The 17,783-nt window shown below is 41.3% G+C and overlaps 2 protein-coding genes across 3 annotated transcripts in view; one reads left to right on the forward strand and one right to left on the reverse strand.

The window, feature by feature from the left end:
- The window catches only part of LOC105456563 (protocadherin-15), a 111,169-nt gene that overhangs the window by 40,407 nt on the left and 52,979 nt on the right, over positions 1-17,783 (reverse strand). Inside the window, exon 2 of the mRNA XM_011700704.1 lies at positions 260-319. Coding sequence (XP_011699006.1) covers positions 260-319 — 60 coding nt within the window. The remainder of the gene's footprint in view (positions 1-259; positions 320-17,783) is intronic.
- The window catches only part of LOC105456561 (uncharacterized protein C15orf61 homolog), a 79,825-nt gene that overhangs the window by 35,062 nt on the left and 26,980 nt on the right, over positions 1-17,783 (forward strand). The window lies entirely within an intron of this gene.

Below are 17,783 nucleotides of genomic sequence, written 5' to 3' on the forward strand. Positions count from 1 at the left end.
TGCGACCTTAGATTCGCCGCTAAGTAGCGTAAAAAAGCGGCGGTCAAATAAATATATAGGTACACATTGATCTTAGATAATAATGTTCCCGGAAATATGTTAACCGAGTCAGTACTGTTCAGGAACTACACGCTGACGCTTAACCGTCACGTATTTCTACAACGGCTGAATTACTTCACTTTCCTCTATCTGCCTTATTAATCGCGAAAGTACAGTCGTGTCTCAGTTCTATCTAAGTCGGAAGTAAATCGGTACTCACGGTAGGACGTTGTGAAACACCGGTGGTCGCTCCTGAGAGAGGTGTCTTGACACTGCGTACCTGTAAACACAACAAGAATTCAGACTTCTGGCGTTAATCGATATAATCGACTTAATATATATAATTAGTACAGAATTAAAACGGAATTATTTAAGTGAATGTGTATTTTAAAAGAAAATGTTATCGATTGAATTCAACGATCGATTTAATTTGCGTTTAAGATTAGATTGAGATTAGATTAAAATACACGTTACGCGCTTCAATCTTTAACGGTGGATATGAATCTATGCAAACTAGTGAATGTAAAGTCCTAGCAAGTCCTACTTTTATATTTAAAAAAAAGAGGAAAAAATGATTGCATTCTGTACACGTACTTGCTTTTTTATTTTTTATTATTAACTATGCACAGATTTTTATTAATTTTCCTAGAAAAAAGAATAGTTAAAATTAGTTAAAAAATTAGTTAAAATTACGAAATAAATGACAGGAATTCGAAAAACTCCATATCCACAGTTAAAAATTAATATAACATGATAAACGCAGCCATTCCTCTGTTACTTATTAGCTCACAATTCTTGCAATTTTGCAAACAATATTTTCATGGAAATCAATAAAGAGTGACTCAAAAAATTACCCATTTTTTGTCACCTCAACCTAACACTTCTCTGTGATTAATGGCTCATTATAAAGTACCATTTGGCATACAGTTCAGTTCCAAAATCGAGAGCCCAAAAAAGCGAAAAAACTCTTCTTTTTTCAAGTCACTCTTTTATCAAGACCGTTCCGCATGCAGGTAATTTTTTAACAGATTCACAAAGAGATTCGATAGCGGGTGCGAATCGGCGCCAAATTATTCAATGCCGAAATTATGCAATGCCGAGATAATGCAAATGCAATGCATCGTTCGTTTTAAGAGGCGGTCGTTATATTGCTAGCGCGGTAATCATATATGCAAAGCTGGCCAACGGCTCCATTGCTATATTTCGACTTCATAGATATAGTCCCTGGTGTATAACGTATCTAACCAGGTGTGCAGAATGCATACATAAGTCTCTTAGGTCGAGGATGCACCTGTTCGACATGGAATACTCAACCGAACTCTGCTACCCTCCTTCCGTTCCGAATACTCGTACATATCCGAGCGAGGATTAAAAGTCAAGCAAAAAAATGGTAACAAAATGGATAAAGAAACTTAAAACTTTCATTGATTAGAATATATGTATGACTTTCTCTACGTTCTCGTTTTCAAATGTAATCTGGATCCAATTTCTTATCGCTAGAACAATTTTATTCATTTGTTTTATAAAATAATACGATAAACTTCCAACGGAATTGGCGGTCAAAGTCGAGTTACAACCGAGATATTAGCTATCCAATTATCCATGTCCATTTTTTAATACTTTTTAAATCTATTTATACTTTAATTCGCATCGTACTTAGAAACATATTTGATCATTGACATCCATTTATTGCTTCTTCTTATCTTGTGCATTTTTTTATATATGCGATACAGATAAAAATACCTCACATCGTCTTTGCACAGTTTCCCTTGCGACGAGGTACGTGTATAAAAATAGAATTTAACCGGTTTTCTCACGGGGAGATTCACGGAAACGAAAACGACGTGTGGATGCGAAAGAAACGAAAATGAAACGTCGTTGTTTTTGCTCTCTCATACGCGGTATACGAACGAAACATTTTTCATTGTTAATCCCCGGTTATAAAGAACGATCGTCGGGAATGCGGTGTATAAGCCGGTTCAGCGCGGGGAGAAGGGAGAAGGGGACGCGGCGGGAAGGGGAAAGGGCGCGGTATTTCTGAATTAAAGCTATGTCTCTCCCTCCGGGCGCGGCACGGGGGAGCGGAGAGAGAGAGAGAAAGATAGAGGAGCGTGCAACCTTGCGTCGTCCGACGTGGATTATTGCGCACGAATGTCGTACCTCTAAAGCGTGCGTGCGTGCCCGCTCGCCGAGATGCATTGCTTTGTGCCGCTATTAAAAGTGGCCAAGTTAATAAACTACGCTCGTTGAAGGCGCACCGCCGCATCGCCGCGCCGCGCCGCGCCGCGCTGCTCGCGCGAGGATTCCCTTTATTTTCTATCCTATCCGTTTCCGAGCTCTTCTCTCTCTCCGCTCCTACACGTTCGCGGTGAGATAATAGCCGACTTACGCGTGCCGTAATGCAATTAATTAAGAAAGAAGTCACGCCGCTCTTAGGATATTCGCGTGATTCATCTTACGTTGTTCGGGGTTGTAATAGAAGAGGCGGGAATTATATCTCCGTGTAAAAGTGTTTCCCTCCCCTTCTGATTGATGAGACGAATATCGAGTGCTGGGGACAGTGAGGACATAATTTTTAATCCGAGTAAGATTACCACGTCGACATTCTCGCATCTTTCGACCATTAGATATAAATATATCTCGCCCCTTCCGACACGTCTCCGTTGACTGCTCTATCGATTCCTCGACCGAGACTCACAGAGATGAGCGGCCGGCGCGCGGCTGCGGTGGATGAGACAGCGGCAAATTTTCTTTTTACCTCTTATTTTATAATGCGGCCGCAGGCTTTGAGAGCGCTGTCGCGCCGCCAACCGGGGAATCGGCAGCCGCGATCGAGATGCGGATAAGATCGCGGCGCAGCCACCGCCTACAATTTATAAAGTCCCGCTCGCCCGATACCCTCGCTCCTCTCGAGTCCGCGAGCCTCGGGGTAACACTTGTGTGCTGTACGCGAAAGCAGGCTCGCGCAAAAAAAGAGAGGAAAAAAGGAGGAATAGCCGCGGGTACTTCGTGCGAATTTCGAAAGCGAAATCTCTCGCGCTACCGATCGCGTCTATCAAATCTCTCGACCTCGCTCCACCGACATTTCCGCAAATTCTAATTGGCCGGTCTAATGCTATTAAATAGATAGTACAGAACCGCCGCACCCGCGTCGTCGCGTATTTCGCCTCGCGCCCGTTTCTTCGCGGCGAATTCGCGATCGACCTCGAAAAATTCACGCTACACGATAAAAAAAATTCAGCGCGCCTTTCACTCGCTATGCGAGAACCGCGCCGATCCCACGGGATCACGGAATTATATAGGAACGTGCACGCTTGAACAGAAACTCGGATAGGTAGAGATGTAATTTATTTGAAATCCGAAATAAATCTCCTAAAAAAAATATATCATTATATATTATACATATTCGACAAAATCGAGTTCCGGTCTGGAATGCGGAAAGCTGAAAACAGCCAATCGGATTATCATCTAACCGTGACAAATGATTTTGTAATTTAATATTGTACAAGGTAGATCAATCATTTGTACTAAGGACCTATAAAATGTTTTACGCGCGATAGATAATTAACACAATGAACAACGGGGCTACAACGTGGAAGCCGTTACAAAGCGGAGATGAAACAGGTGCAGATATCGATCGATGATCTACGATCATTGTAAAGCTTTTCTGTAATTATAGCGTGGCTCCGCGGATCGTAATTAAATCAGCGCCAGTGATTTATGGGATTCCCACCGGCGAAGAGAGCAAAAGATGCGGATCACTCTCAATTAGTGTCTGTCGACATCATTTATCAATGAAACGAGGAGAAAGCAATTTTGCGTTCTGTCGGTACTCATCATCCATCCGGAAGATGATCGGAAGGGTGTTATTAATAATACTTGAACGGGAGGGGGAGGGGGGGGGAGGAAAGTTCATCTGCATCTTTCGTCGGTCGGAAAAAAGCTCTATAATAGTAGCGTTAAAGATAGATGCAGGTGATTAATATCGCCCGCGTGATAGATTTGTCCTAATTATGATACAGACATGTGCATAATGTGCGAATTATACGTGAGGATATTGTAGTTTTTATATGCTTATTAAGTCAGAGAGATTTCGCTCTGGTATACGCAAAATAACTTTAGGTATAATGAATGACTTTCTCAATCACATCACATTATAATACTTTATCGGTAATAATTAATTTAGTATAAATATAACAATTTCGGTATATAATATTATATAATAATAATTATTATATAATAATAATTATTATATTAATAATATTCTATTGACATAATAAATATAATAATTAATTTGAAATGATTTATGTCTCAATTTTAATCGATACAACACACAGAGTGCTCCCTTTTTATGCATTATCTTTTAATATTGTAAATGTATCACGAAAGATATCTTACATCTCGTATAGAAGTATATACTTCTAATTCGATATTTTCACCGAAGAAAAACCTACTTTAAATTCGTCAAAGAATCGCAATGTTCGCGTACATGTTCTCGTACCGAATACAGCGCAATTGCATTAGAGAGGATACTTTCGGTTGCACGCGTCATGTCAACTTGGCGGCTTGTGACCGAGTGACCGAGGGCGAGGAGCGGAAGTCTCGGTTTTAACACAGCCGGCTTGACCAGCCTACCGTGGAAGAAATGCCAGCGGCGACGGACGAGGCGCGCATCGCGCGCCGAGAAAGAGAACGGGAGGAAGAGAGAGAAAGAAATCGAGACGGAAGAGTCGCCGTTGCCTCATGAGTGCAACAGCTGAATCTAAGTATGATTTACCGGGCGCCGACACGTACGTTTCGTGCGGCATCGCCGGGATGGAAATTCCGCGAGGATCGCGTCCGCGCGGCGTGGCTCGTTCGCGCCCGGTCGTCGCGAGTCGCCGCGTTGCATGGCTGATCGCAATAATGCAAAGGGGGGGGGGGGAGAAAGGGGAGGAAAGGAGGACTTAACATTGCTTTCTAACGTCGCGATGCACTACCGCGTTCGCCACCACTTCTTCCGCGTACGAGAACCCCGTTCATCGCGATTGCGCGCTCGCGCCCACGCGATTGAAGCACGGCGGTGAAAACCGTTTCTTCGGGAGAATGGCTCGAGAGCGTGATTAATAGCGACCGCTGTTAGCGATAGCGACTAATTGTAACTTTAGAATCAAATATCCGCATAAGGAGCACACGTATAAACGACGTGGCGTACCCGGCGTAATTAGGGTTTCAGGCGGTACGGTGAACCTTTCGAGCATGAAAAGGCTGAAGGCTACGAGTCCCATTAGATTCAGAGCAAAATTTATATATGTATAGGCAGCAGTGCACGAATGTGATATCGCTTTAGTAGTGTAATGAGGAATTCAAGTGTGAAGAAAAGATTGTAGAGGCACGTCAGTCTCATTAATTTTATTTTCATTCAGAATTGATGACATTGACGATAATATACCTACATAAAAAAATATTTGGCATAATTTTTTATCGGAATTATGTATCGGAAATGACATTGTACTACAAAGGAAAATAATACTTTCTCGATTCATTAATTATCTAGAAACCATACAAATCTCGAGAGAAATCACATATTTGATTTGTTTAACCCGGCGATCCAGAAAGACGTATAATTTCTCGGTCAGCAAAGTATTACTTTCTTGCTACTCTCGGGTCAGATTATGTGCAGCGCTATATTATTATCTGATAGCTCGGTAACCACCGCGAGAGAGAAAAGAAAATGGAGTGCCAAGAAGCATTTGATCCGCACTGTAACATGATGTTGCGTTATTCCGGATTATATTCCTTTCTCAACGCGCGCGCACAGCTTGGCAAGATTGAATAACCCGCGTTATCGAAGGAGCCCGTTTAACTAATCAAACCGAGCATTTCGCATTATATTAAGAAGAAGCAACGCCGGTAAGACTAGATCTTGCACGTCGCGCGGAATATTACATTTATGATACAATGTTAACGAAGTTCAAAGTTTGGAATCTCGCCGCCGAGCTTTCGTCGTTCGAGTTGAGTTTGAGTCGAGATACATCTTTTCGCGGTAATTGACGGTGACGTTAATCGTTAAATTTGTTATTAAATTCCTTCTGAAATTTGCACAATTTACGTGCAATATATGTAAATCGTGCGATCGGACGACCGAAAGGAAATTCTTTGCTCGACGAAGTAGAGCGCCACACCGTTAGTTACTCATCGGTAACTAACAAGTCAGCGAAACTCTAAGCGAGAATCATATTTTTTGCATATCTATGAGACGCTTCACGCTGATTGTCGCGTGAAACTCCGATACGTGTAAGCGTTTATTATTTTCTTTTTGGAATATTTTATATTGAAGCTTCACTTAGCAAATAATATTACACGCCGAGAGTACTCGAATATCGAAGTTTTCGTGGAAAGCCTACAATTCCTCGAAGAAGTTATCCATGTGTGTTTGTCGTTAAAATTGACGTCGGGTATTTCGCTGCGTACGTGCGCGGTGTACGAGATGCTCGGGCATCTTGGGGATATTACTCGCGTGTATGTGCGAGACGTCTCCTCCCCGCGGAGGAGACGGGACTAGACCTCCGCGCAACGCGGAGATGCGAGACTTTCACGTATACGCGCGGGGGCATTATGCGACGCCCTTGAACACACACATGCACACATCGCACGGTGAACATGCGCCAGGCACTTGCCGACTCGAGGCATACACTCGCCTCGCCACACTCGCGGCAAGCCGGGGCCGGACAGTCGGCTGCGACGCGACGTGGTCGCTTCTAGTTACGCGTCTGGAGGCCAGGGAGAAGTACAAGCTCGTTAGTCCGGCGGGCTGGTTACTGCCATCGGCGTGGCGTGCGCTGTTAATTAGGCCATGCCACGTTATATGAAATTAGCCGAAGCGTAAATCCCATCGTATCCTCCCTCCAGCCTCGCCTCGTCTTCTTGCGCGCAACAGAAAACCCGCGACTGTGGGACTCGACTGCTCAAGACCGGGGGGGAAGATCTCGGCGGGATCATTCTTGTTCCGGAGAACAATGCCCCGTTCTCAATCGTTGCGGCCGGCTCATGCATACAGATGCGGATTAGCGATATGCACAACTTGATCTGATTCCCGTCGTGAACTGCGTGCACCATTTTTCCCCGCGAGAAAGCAACGTACGCGCGTATTCTGTATTCTCTTCTTCAAATAAGAATTTTTTTTGTTATTCATACGAGCTCTCTAAGCAATCGGAATAGCGTCTCACGCTATTCTTGCTAATATCGCAATCTTCATATTATTACGAATATTGTTACGCTACCTGGCGTAATTGTTAAAGGAAAATAAAAACACTTTTATCATATAATTCGATCCTAAGCTATCGATAGAGCCTACTTAGAAATTGATCCGTTCAGCCATTGTTGAGATTCGATAAATCTCGGGTGCTCGCGACTCGCTGACTCGCGTAAAGAGACGCGGCCCGGCTCGTCCTCTTTAGCGCCGAGCTACGACACACGTCTCGTGATTTAATAAAATAATAAAGAATTACAATATTTTTGTCTTGACAATTAACAAAATATTTCCATCCATACAGCACAGATCATTGCAGCAATATTGCAACGTTGTAGCAATGTTGTTGCAAATTTCTGTACTGTGTGGATGGAAATACAATTGTCAAGATAGAAATATTGTAATTCTTAGGCAGATTAATTAAATTTTTAAAGTTTTAATTTTACATATTTATAATTTGTTCTAAAAAAAATCGATTCATATTTTCCGGTCGGATATTCGATGTAGAATCCGCGCTCCCTTGTGCTACTGAAATTGATTGCCCAATTATTTGGAATACAATATCCAAACCGTATTTACGAGACAAAAGAAGAGAAGCGTTGTATCGGGAGACGAAAATCTATTTGGTCGTTCATATACATAGCTGCAGTTAATATTTTTGCGACGGACAAGGAAATATACGAGCGGTATAATGGGGGAGTAGACATTCGACGTTCGATGGTAGACGTGATAAGTGTAAGAATATAAAGAACCGCGCGGCCATTATACGCGCGAGTATACTGTTTACGACAAGGCGCGATCGCCCGTCCGTGGGGAACATCCGTCGGATGCGCAATTACCTGCCTCAACTCGTTCAGTAACTCCTGGACGGAGTTGTCCAATTTACCGCCGATACACGACGCGTGTATACGACGTACGGCAAGGACGATCGATCGGGGAAAAGGACAGGATTGAACGTGTCGAGTGGCGGTGGCGTCGAGAGTGTCCCGCGAATGTAACACCGGGTGAGGCGCAGGAAGCTCGCGCGAAAGAAAAGGAAGAGGAAAAAAGAAGGAAAGACGACCTCGCGCCTCGTGGTCCCGCCGTCGTACGCGGCGAGAATCGAATCGTTTTCCAATCTAGTTGCGGCACCTTCATTTCCGCGTTTCGCCGCGCGCAACATGCGCTACGCCGGACAAGAAATCTGCTGACCGGACCGTAATCTTGGACAGCCAGGAGAAGCGGCGCGGCGCGGCGCGGCGCGGCGGCAGAATACCGGAAAACCCGTCGTGCCGGCCGATGCGTGCGGTTTCCGCGACAACGAATTTAATTTTCTGCCGATCGTATCGCTTTTTTTAATCGGCGAAATATAAATACTTGTATTAGCGCGCGCGGATTCGTTTCGAGGAATACCGGCCGCGCTGCGGAGAAAGAGATCATTTTGTTCTCTCGCCTAAGAATTCCTCTGGCGGACTTTGAAGAGATTCGCGTGAGACGATGCGCAAGAAATGAGAACGGATTATCCTGACGTTATTGCAACGTAAAGCGGGGAAGAGATAGAGGGCAAAAGGTGTGGCTACCGTATCGTGGAACTCAGTGTCCGTTATATCCAGATGGACGTAAACGCAGCGCTCGAGCACCTGAACCGCGATCTCTGCTCTCCCAGTCGCCTCGGGACGATTCCGTTAACTTACTAATAACTCCAGTGCCTTTACTTCATTTTTAATTGTATTATTTTTAATATAATAACAGTAAAACGAGTCAACAGGTCTTATTTACGGGACAAGATTGCGATAATTTCAACGACACTCAAAGTGTATTATTAATATTATGCTCATAAAAATCTATAATCTACATATAATATTTAAACAATATATAGGTACATATATAATGACTTTTCATGAAAAAAATATACGCGTAAAAAATCAAGACAGAAGCCGATGCTCGAACTGCATCGAACTGTTCGATTCAAACAAACTGTATCGCAGAATACAGCAGATTTCGAGAGCATAAAATGTGCAGCGCGGCTTTCGAGAGGTGGGCCACCGAAAGTGGATCACATGGCAAAGTAATTTTTTTTTAGCCTTGCCTCTCTTGCTGAATATCGGTAACTCCGCTCTCTCGCACTTGTACGCGAAGTGAAGCAAAAAGATCGAGAATATTGATTCGCATACGACTCAAACACATTATTTATTTGTCGATCGAAAATACAGTAGAGTTTATGCTATACCGCGCTTATTCTTAACATTTATTCATGATAAATGCATGATAGGTAATTTAAGGCATCGTCGCGAGAGGATGAACAGATTAATTTTAAAAAAATGTATTTTGTGATGTAATTCAAGATGCAATCAACTCGTTCAATCAAATTGATCATGAAAAAGTCTTCACAAAAATTTGAAAAATTGATAACGATTTTTTAAAATTAATTTTTTTTCACGAAAAGTATAAATTATTCAACTAAATATTTTTTCACAATCAGTTTTAACCTAATACATATTGATATTTATTGTATACAGACTCAAAGTTATTTCTACCTGTTTTCTGCTAGATAAGCGAAAGTACCGTCAGAGGCGAAGGTAAACCGCATGTTTTATAAAATTAAAATTGCAAAGCATATAATAGCCTATAAAATATATATAATAAGAATGCAAAAAGAAGAAATTCGTTAAAATGTTAGAAAAGGAGAGAATCGCTCCCTCCGATAATTAACGCTTTAATCTGTCTCATGGTTAATATCATATCTCGAGCATCTCGCTCTCACTTTCTTTGCTCGTCGATTTCTGTGAGGTAGCTCTTAGTGTCGTGTATACAGAACTTATTCGCAAATTACACACATACACGCGCGCGCATACACATGCATACGTGTACGCACGCAGATATGTCGCTCCAGGTTATAGAGTCAGTGGAGCATCTACATATGTGTGCGCACACAATGGCGGCGATGGTAATCAGTGTGCGATTACATGCAGAGTGATCTACAACTAGGTGGTCTCCATCTCCCTGCAATCGTGATCCTGATGTCCCTTCGATTCAGCGCTCTGAGCACTCCGCTTTGCTCTCGGGGCCCTCCCTCAGCGTGTAGCCCGTCTATTCACCCTCTTGTTTAACGACCCATATCACGTACTCCCGCCGTGAGCCCCATTGAGCTTAGGTACCGCGTCGCGACATTTCAGCAATTCGCTCGTACCGTATGAACTAGTATGAAGCACCATCCAGATTAGAACGCACATTTCCAGTTCCGTAATATCCCGACAATTGAGTCGTTCAATTGAAGGAGCGAGAAACTTGTACCTCCGTAATGAAATCAAATCGAGGAAAATCTTCCTTTTTATTTAGAAAGCTCATATAATATGACATGATATGTTCTTTTTAGGACTTGAAGATAATGGATAAATTACGAAAGTATTATCTGTTACAATTATGTATAATGAAAAAATACGTAAGCTAGGGATCGTTTCGATCAGCGAAGCGTATGGCTCAGGGTTAAATCTCTCGTTTGCGACGTCGTCCGAGCGATTATTTTACGCCGGTATAACGGCGGTATCGATCACAAAAACGCGACGTTACGTTGCTCATTGGCGTGGAAGCCGGTGCGAGGATCGAGTAACATCATTTATCGTACACGTAGCCCTGTATGAATGGAGGAAAAATAAGCGCGTTCCGGTTTCGCGCGACCTGTTTCGCACGAATAAAAATATTCGCGGCCACGGTTCGTAACGTGCCGGGGCGCGCGTTTCCCGCGTGGATAGTTGCTCCTCGCTTCGTTCATTCGGGATTTATATATCGTGCACGAGACACGCCGCGGGTACGTATACGTGGATACGTATGTCGGTGAGAAACGAGCCGCTCTCGGGATATTCACGTCGTTTTACGTGCGCGCTTCTTAGCACCGCCGCCGCGTCGGTGCGACCGGGCTTATAACCAGCGCGTGCTTCCGCGGACCGGCGAGTTTTTCAGTCTGAAAATGGCGACGTTATGATGATACTCGCTCGTCACGATGACAAGTAGTAAACGTCGTTTAACCACGCCATCCACGTGCGAGTTTGCGCCGGCAGCTATTTGTTCATGTGTCAAAGGGAATCTTTTGCCGTAAAAGCGCCGATTTTTGGAAGCTCGAAATTTATTTTATGCTCTGGTTTTTTGTGCAACTTTACGCAAACAATTTTTTTTCACGCGATTTTCTGGAAATGCACTCAACTTTTAAGCTTAAAAAAAATTGATTCTAGGTTTGACAATTTTGAGAAATAATGTAAAAAATTACTCAAGTACACATTCTGTACGTAGAAATAAGCGCGTGAAACTTTAATCATCCAAAATTATGATCGTTTAATGCAGAAAGGCAGAAAGCGCGATGGAATTTCGCCAACAAGTTACTAGTTACTACTGTGAGAAAATGTAAAAATGAAGAGATAGCTGGTGAATAGTAATAAAGAAAATATTTAAGAGGCTCTCGCGAGATAATCCCCGGCCGACGGGGATTCAGAATTCGAGAATCCATCCCGCGTTTCTTTTTTCTGTTTTTTTTATTACTCGCCCATATTGCCCGTTGTATAGGCCCGTAAAATATATCCGCGCCGAGCCGCGAACATCGTTGTTTCCTTTCTTCGGGATCCCGACCAACAGGTTTCCCCGGGATAGGTCTCGCAATTTCATTCAGACGCGTTTGCGCGCCCCGGACTGCGGCGATATATACCCGTCAGGACCGATTCCGAGAAACCTATCGTGATTTTATGCCACTCTCGGCTGTATCACGGAACCCACGGGGATCTCGGCGGCTTTCCCTCGCATACCGACGCAACGATCGGCATGCAGAGAAAACGACTTGTTTATCGCGACGCGCATCGAAACGTGAAACCGTCAGAAATGGACTTCCGCCGAGATGCGGTTGAGGTTTGACGTAGAGCGGCTCTGATCGGAAACGCTGTCGCGAAAGAATCAATCGCGGCAGCATCTTTCACTTTCATTTATTTAAATTCCATTGTCAAATTCGCACATTCCATATAATAAAAATAACTTTTCGCCGTTAATCAATTCACGGAAATCAATCTAAAAATCTGGCATTCGTTTCTACTGTCGATTGTCAAGCCTGACCTTTCACTTCTTAACGCGAGGCAATTGTCGGTGAACGGGGCTGGACCCTTTGACCTTTGCGTTCAGAACTCCGTTCTTTCTCCCGGCGGTTGCAGGCATTCTACGTCGCGGTTAGGCGTATCGCGGGTATATTACGTTACGCGTAATTAGCGTTGGTCCAACAACCGATAACTGTCATTAACCCACATCAGATTTTTCATTCAATCGCATACGCCACGAGTCTGCCGGGATTTTATCCCCGACTTGGCAGCTTTTTGCGATCACGGAAATTCCCGAATGCAAACGACGAAATCGGCAGTGTTGCCCGTACCTTTCGACACCGTCATTATAACCGTCTTCTCGGTAGCGACGTCACGCTGACACGCAACGAATTCTCACGAGAATGCTTCTGACCTTAATCGAGACAAGAAATAACACGCGCAATGCATTTTCGCCCAAATAAGGCGACTTTCGTCACGTCTGGTTTGTTCTGGATACACGTGACATTTCACGTTTCTTACGTATTGAGATGCTTTAATAATGTATAAGTCGATTTTCTCTTAACAAAGCACTCAATGAATGTCATCTTGATTCGCCGTGCAAGTCTTTAATCCAACTTTATAAATATCTCTTAAATCTTTTTTTCTATACTATGTTAAAATTCTACCACAAGAAATATTCTCCTCAATTTGCATAAATTCATCAGTAGAAATAATGTTTTATAAATTGTTTAAAATACAACAATAAAAACTCAGAAAGCAAAGCTAATACATATATAGCAATTGACGAAGATTTTCCTCTCTATATAAATTTCCGAGATAGATTGACAAAAATAATATGACAAAGATATGAGAGATCATCTCTGTAAAAATGTAGAATCGGACTGCGTGCAGCCACCGAAAAAAAGAGCATTCTTCAACCTCACTGGCGCAATCCTAGTCGCGTGTAGGTTTCTCGCTCAACCCGTTCCGATCACGCGGTCACGCTCCTCCGGGCTTGTAGAACGCACCTGTTCGCAAAGTTGAGCAAGTCCTATATCGCCCACGAGAGATACGGACTGACGGTTTGCGAAGCTCGATTGACATGCTTGCTACCTGTGATCTACGACACGCGCGTTGACATGTACCGGGTGTAGCCATCGATATAAATCAGTATTCCCATCGAGTCGTGCAAGTTCGAAGGATACTGTCGTACATTATTATGCGCAGAAATGTGTGTATTTTACGACAGTGCGTTTCTCTTCTATTACTCACTACTGTCGAGTAGATAAAGAATCCAAGAGTCAGGCATCGTGAGAAACGTTGAAAATATTAAACATTATCTTTCGTCTTCTAATATCCAATCTGTGTAATAGAAACATTAAAATAATATAATGAAATATATAATTCTCCTATGAGAAAGAGATTGCTTAGGAGAGATGCAATCTCTTGTATGGAAACAATTGTTTTCAAGAGAAAGAATAGAATAGTCGCTCTGTCATCAGGGGAAACGTACAATTAAAAGAATAAATGAATAGAAGCTTTATTATACTTATTAAAGCATTCGTTATTTCATTATATTCTTTAAGAATAACTGATGACATTACTGTGAACTTAAGTCAATCGAGCAATAGCACGTATCACATTTACGTAGATTAAGCAATTGTAAGTAATTGTCGCCTACGGTCCTCATTGGCATATCAAGTTCATCGCTGCTATGCAAATAACACGTTTCTTTTTATATGCTTCTCCGTTTCTCACTGAAGAATCTCTGGGAAAACTTTGCTATCCTCGAAAGATTGCTACCTGTGGTTGCTTAATCTACGACAAAGGTTGTACCTACCTTGAAAGGTACAACAAATAAATCGATCTCGCGTCAAAGAAAAATTTGCCAAACGGTAAAATCCTGCAAATTTTTGCTATAAGCCTAGCATTTAGATTCATATGTTAATATTCTAGATGTGATTCTAGATGTGTATATCTACAAGATTTCTCTAGAGAATCGCAGGATTCTATTTTCAAAATCATCTGGATTATTTTTTAGATTTACGAATTTTTTAACTTTTATATATTACAACAATTATTGATCCTTTTCCAGTACTATTTTCCTTAATATAGATAAAATAAAATAAAATAATATTTATTACAAATTTAAATTTGGGAAACATTATTTTTTCATATTTCTGATCTGACATTCTTGAAAGCTCTCTTCGTGGAATTTAAATCTTCATTAAATTTAACTTTGTATGAGTTACACATAGATATAAAACCCTGCTACTAGCACATTTAATACGTACGGTTTTTTCTAGCAAAAATCGTACAAACGCGAAATTTTTCAATCATGAAAGTGATTCCTATATAACCTTTTATTAACATAGGGATATATTTTGCAGTTGGAGAATATATATGCACTGTGCCTGAGCGCAAAAGTAGGAACACCTATATCTGCATTTACGCATTTTTACGAAACAATATAAATAAGGCCAGGTGTAACGAAGCGTACGTACAATTTGCTTAAGCACAACGTAGCCAACGTGCTTTCGATGCTCAAGCGAGGAAGATAGGGGCGTACATATATCGCTCCGCGTTATTATCTCTCGAAATACGATTGCTTCTAATAAATAGTATTCAGCAGTCTGCGTGTGTATAATTAACGTGTGTATAACGTGTGTATATCGTGTGTATATCATTATTGTAAATATCAAAAAATTTTTGTACTGAACACTTTGAGTATACTTCTTATTAATCATCAAAACTACCCCTGCAGTGGCACACATATTTTCAGTACCTGAGAGTGGCACATATGGGCCTTTTAGTTCTGTATGCAACTTTGACACTTCACTACTCGACAGCACATTGAGGTGCCGTATCGCCGTTGCTTTCCTGTATTTCCTCTATCACAAAAATTTTTTAGGGATAAGAGGCATAGAGCCAGGTGCGCAGGTATATGAAAAATGAGAATCATTAGAAGCGGCATGGAATGACCCATATGTGCTATTGCAGGAAAATGAATTATTAAAAACAAAAGAACTTTTGGCATTACTTTATTATTACTGATTTATTCCTGTAAACCTTAATAATTCCTTTCAATTTATTAATTTATAAATTTGATTTGCTAAACTTAAAATCAAAGGTTTATTCTCGACTTATTGATGTCATATAAGTTTCATTCATATTGGAATGTGCCTACAAATTTATACGAAGCGAAATTTAATGTACGCGAGACTTAATGTACATAAAACGAAATTTAAAGAGCAAATTTATTCGCGCGAGCAAAGGATTTTTAAAGGTCAGAGAATATACCCCCCTGCGATACCTGCTCTTTGTTTCCATCAAACAAGACTAGCGGTTTCAGGCGGAGAAGCAGAAGGAATTTCACGATAGCCATTCGTGACTTTCCTCTCGGCAAGGTTCTTTGTTCGACGCGTAATACCGGTTCAAAGGCGCGTGCAGAAGGATTCTCTTCTCGCCCTGTTCAAACAACGAAAGGACCGCGCGGTCAGTCGTAAACGTTCGGTTTAAGTGCCGTGAGTGCAAGTGCGAAAGCGGTGAGCCTACTTCTGCATCAATCTCGACTCGCTCCTTCAAATCCTGATCATAGAAACTGTCCTATTTGCGAATACTACTAAAAAGAGGTTCCGGTGAATTTAATTCTTAAAAGAAGCGGCGAGTAAAAAAAAAGATCTCTTAATTCCTCTCTTCGGAGTTGTTGAAATTGCGGAATTGAAACCTGTCAGTTTAGATATTCTCTTTAGTGAATAGCGGATCTTACTGCAAGACAGTTAGTTGATTATTCTCTGTACAATTAACAAAACCAGTTGAATACAAGTAAATTATTATTGTTGTATGGACATGTGTGTGCATACACTGCATTATAGCGTTTGAGGGTTAAAGCAATTTGGCGCATGTTCGCCAGCGGTTTCATATATACCTACGTCTGCTTCGTGTGTCGCTATAGAAAGCTAGAAACGTCGCACGAACGAAAGGTCGGCGTTCACCTCCGGCCATGTGCGATCCTTCATTTCGTTTCGTGTTTTCTCAATGGTAGTAGATTAAGTAGGGAAAGTAAGCGCGAAGGAGGTACCCCCTATTCGTCTTCCAGCGCCCGGACAGTTTTATTACCGGCGCGAACGAGGGGAGGCGCGCGCTCGCGCGAAACTAAATTAATCAGAAATGCGCGTAAATATATATATAAACGCGATACGATTTGGCAAACAGCCATTTAAAAGCGTCGTTCACTCGCCGCTGAACTCTCAAGAGTGTCACGTCTGTTGATTTAGTAATAAGGAACATCATGTCGGGGACTCTCCAAAGCGGGAGCGTTAATGAAAGCGAGCGGTCGCTCTATCAGCGCAGAAACCGGAGAGGCAACGCAAACAGGTCTCGTCTAGGAAACATGACGCATTTATGCAGCGCGAGCGTGCATACAGAAGTTGAGAGATATTACGTTTCCATTGGGAGAGATGCGAATGGCCGTACGATAAGCGTGGCTTCCAAAACACAATGCAAATACAAAGTTGGCTAGCCTTGAAATCTGGAGCTGAGGAATACAATTTAATTATCTCTGTTTCTCCCTCCCTCCTCCCCCCCCCCTCTCTCTCTCTCTCATTCTCTCTCTGAAAAATTATTTAAAGCTAAAATTTACTTATCTAATTAAAATTAATAAAAAGCATGATTTATTTAGTTTAATAAACAACTTTTTATTAATATACATATATAATATATACACCTATATACATATATTAAGGTCGAAAAAAAATTTTTTTGAAAATCGATTTAAAATATCCAAAAGTTAGCTATGGACCTTGGTATAGTCTGGGATTTTATGGGTCTGGGAAAATTTCATCGAAATCGATTAATATGTTTAGATGTTGCCCATCGACTTTGAAATTAGTAAGTTTATGCATTTCTTGCAAATTACTTTTTTTTTAAAGCAACTGTGTGTTTTATTTACACATATCGATTTATTTCATTATTCTGTGTCTAAAAATATTAGGTACCATTATCAAGAAATCAATAGTTTGCGAGATATTTTATATTATATATCGAAACATGGCACGATAAAGTATAAAATATCTTGTAAAATATTGATTTTTCGATAACTTTACCTTAATACTATAATAATTTTATATGCCGAATAATTAGAGGAGCATATTATGTAAAAAAATATATATAATACCATTAAAAAAAAATTGATGTGATTTTGATCTGATCTTAACAACGCCAAAAAAATGATACTTATGTCCCCCTCCGAACTATACAATTTTTATTTAAAACATTTTTCCATATTTATCATATTTTTTGAGAAATCTTAATATATTATTTAAGAATATATTTCGGATCCGTTTTGAAATGTATACTTCTGACTTTGGATTTGTTCGATCAAAAAACAACAGGTAATACTAAACTGTATTGTAATTCATATATTTTTTCGAATTTTGACACATCTATGAAGAAATGCATAAAACTTATTAATTATAAGT

The sequence above is a fragment of the Wasmannia auropunctata genome, unplaced genomic scaffold (assembly GCF_000956235.1).
Source record: "Wasmannia auropunctata unplaced genomic scaffold, wasmannia.A_1.0 LD335634.1, whole genome shotgun sequence".
NCBI classification, from domain to species: Eukaryota; Metazoa; Arthropoda; class Insecta; order Hymenoptera; family Formicidae; genus Wasmannia; species Wasmannia auropunctata.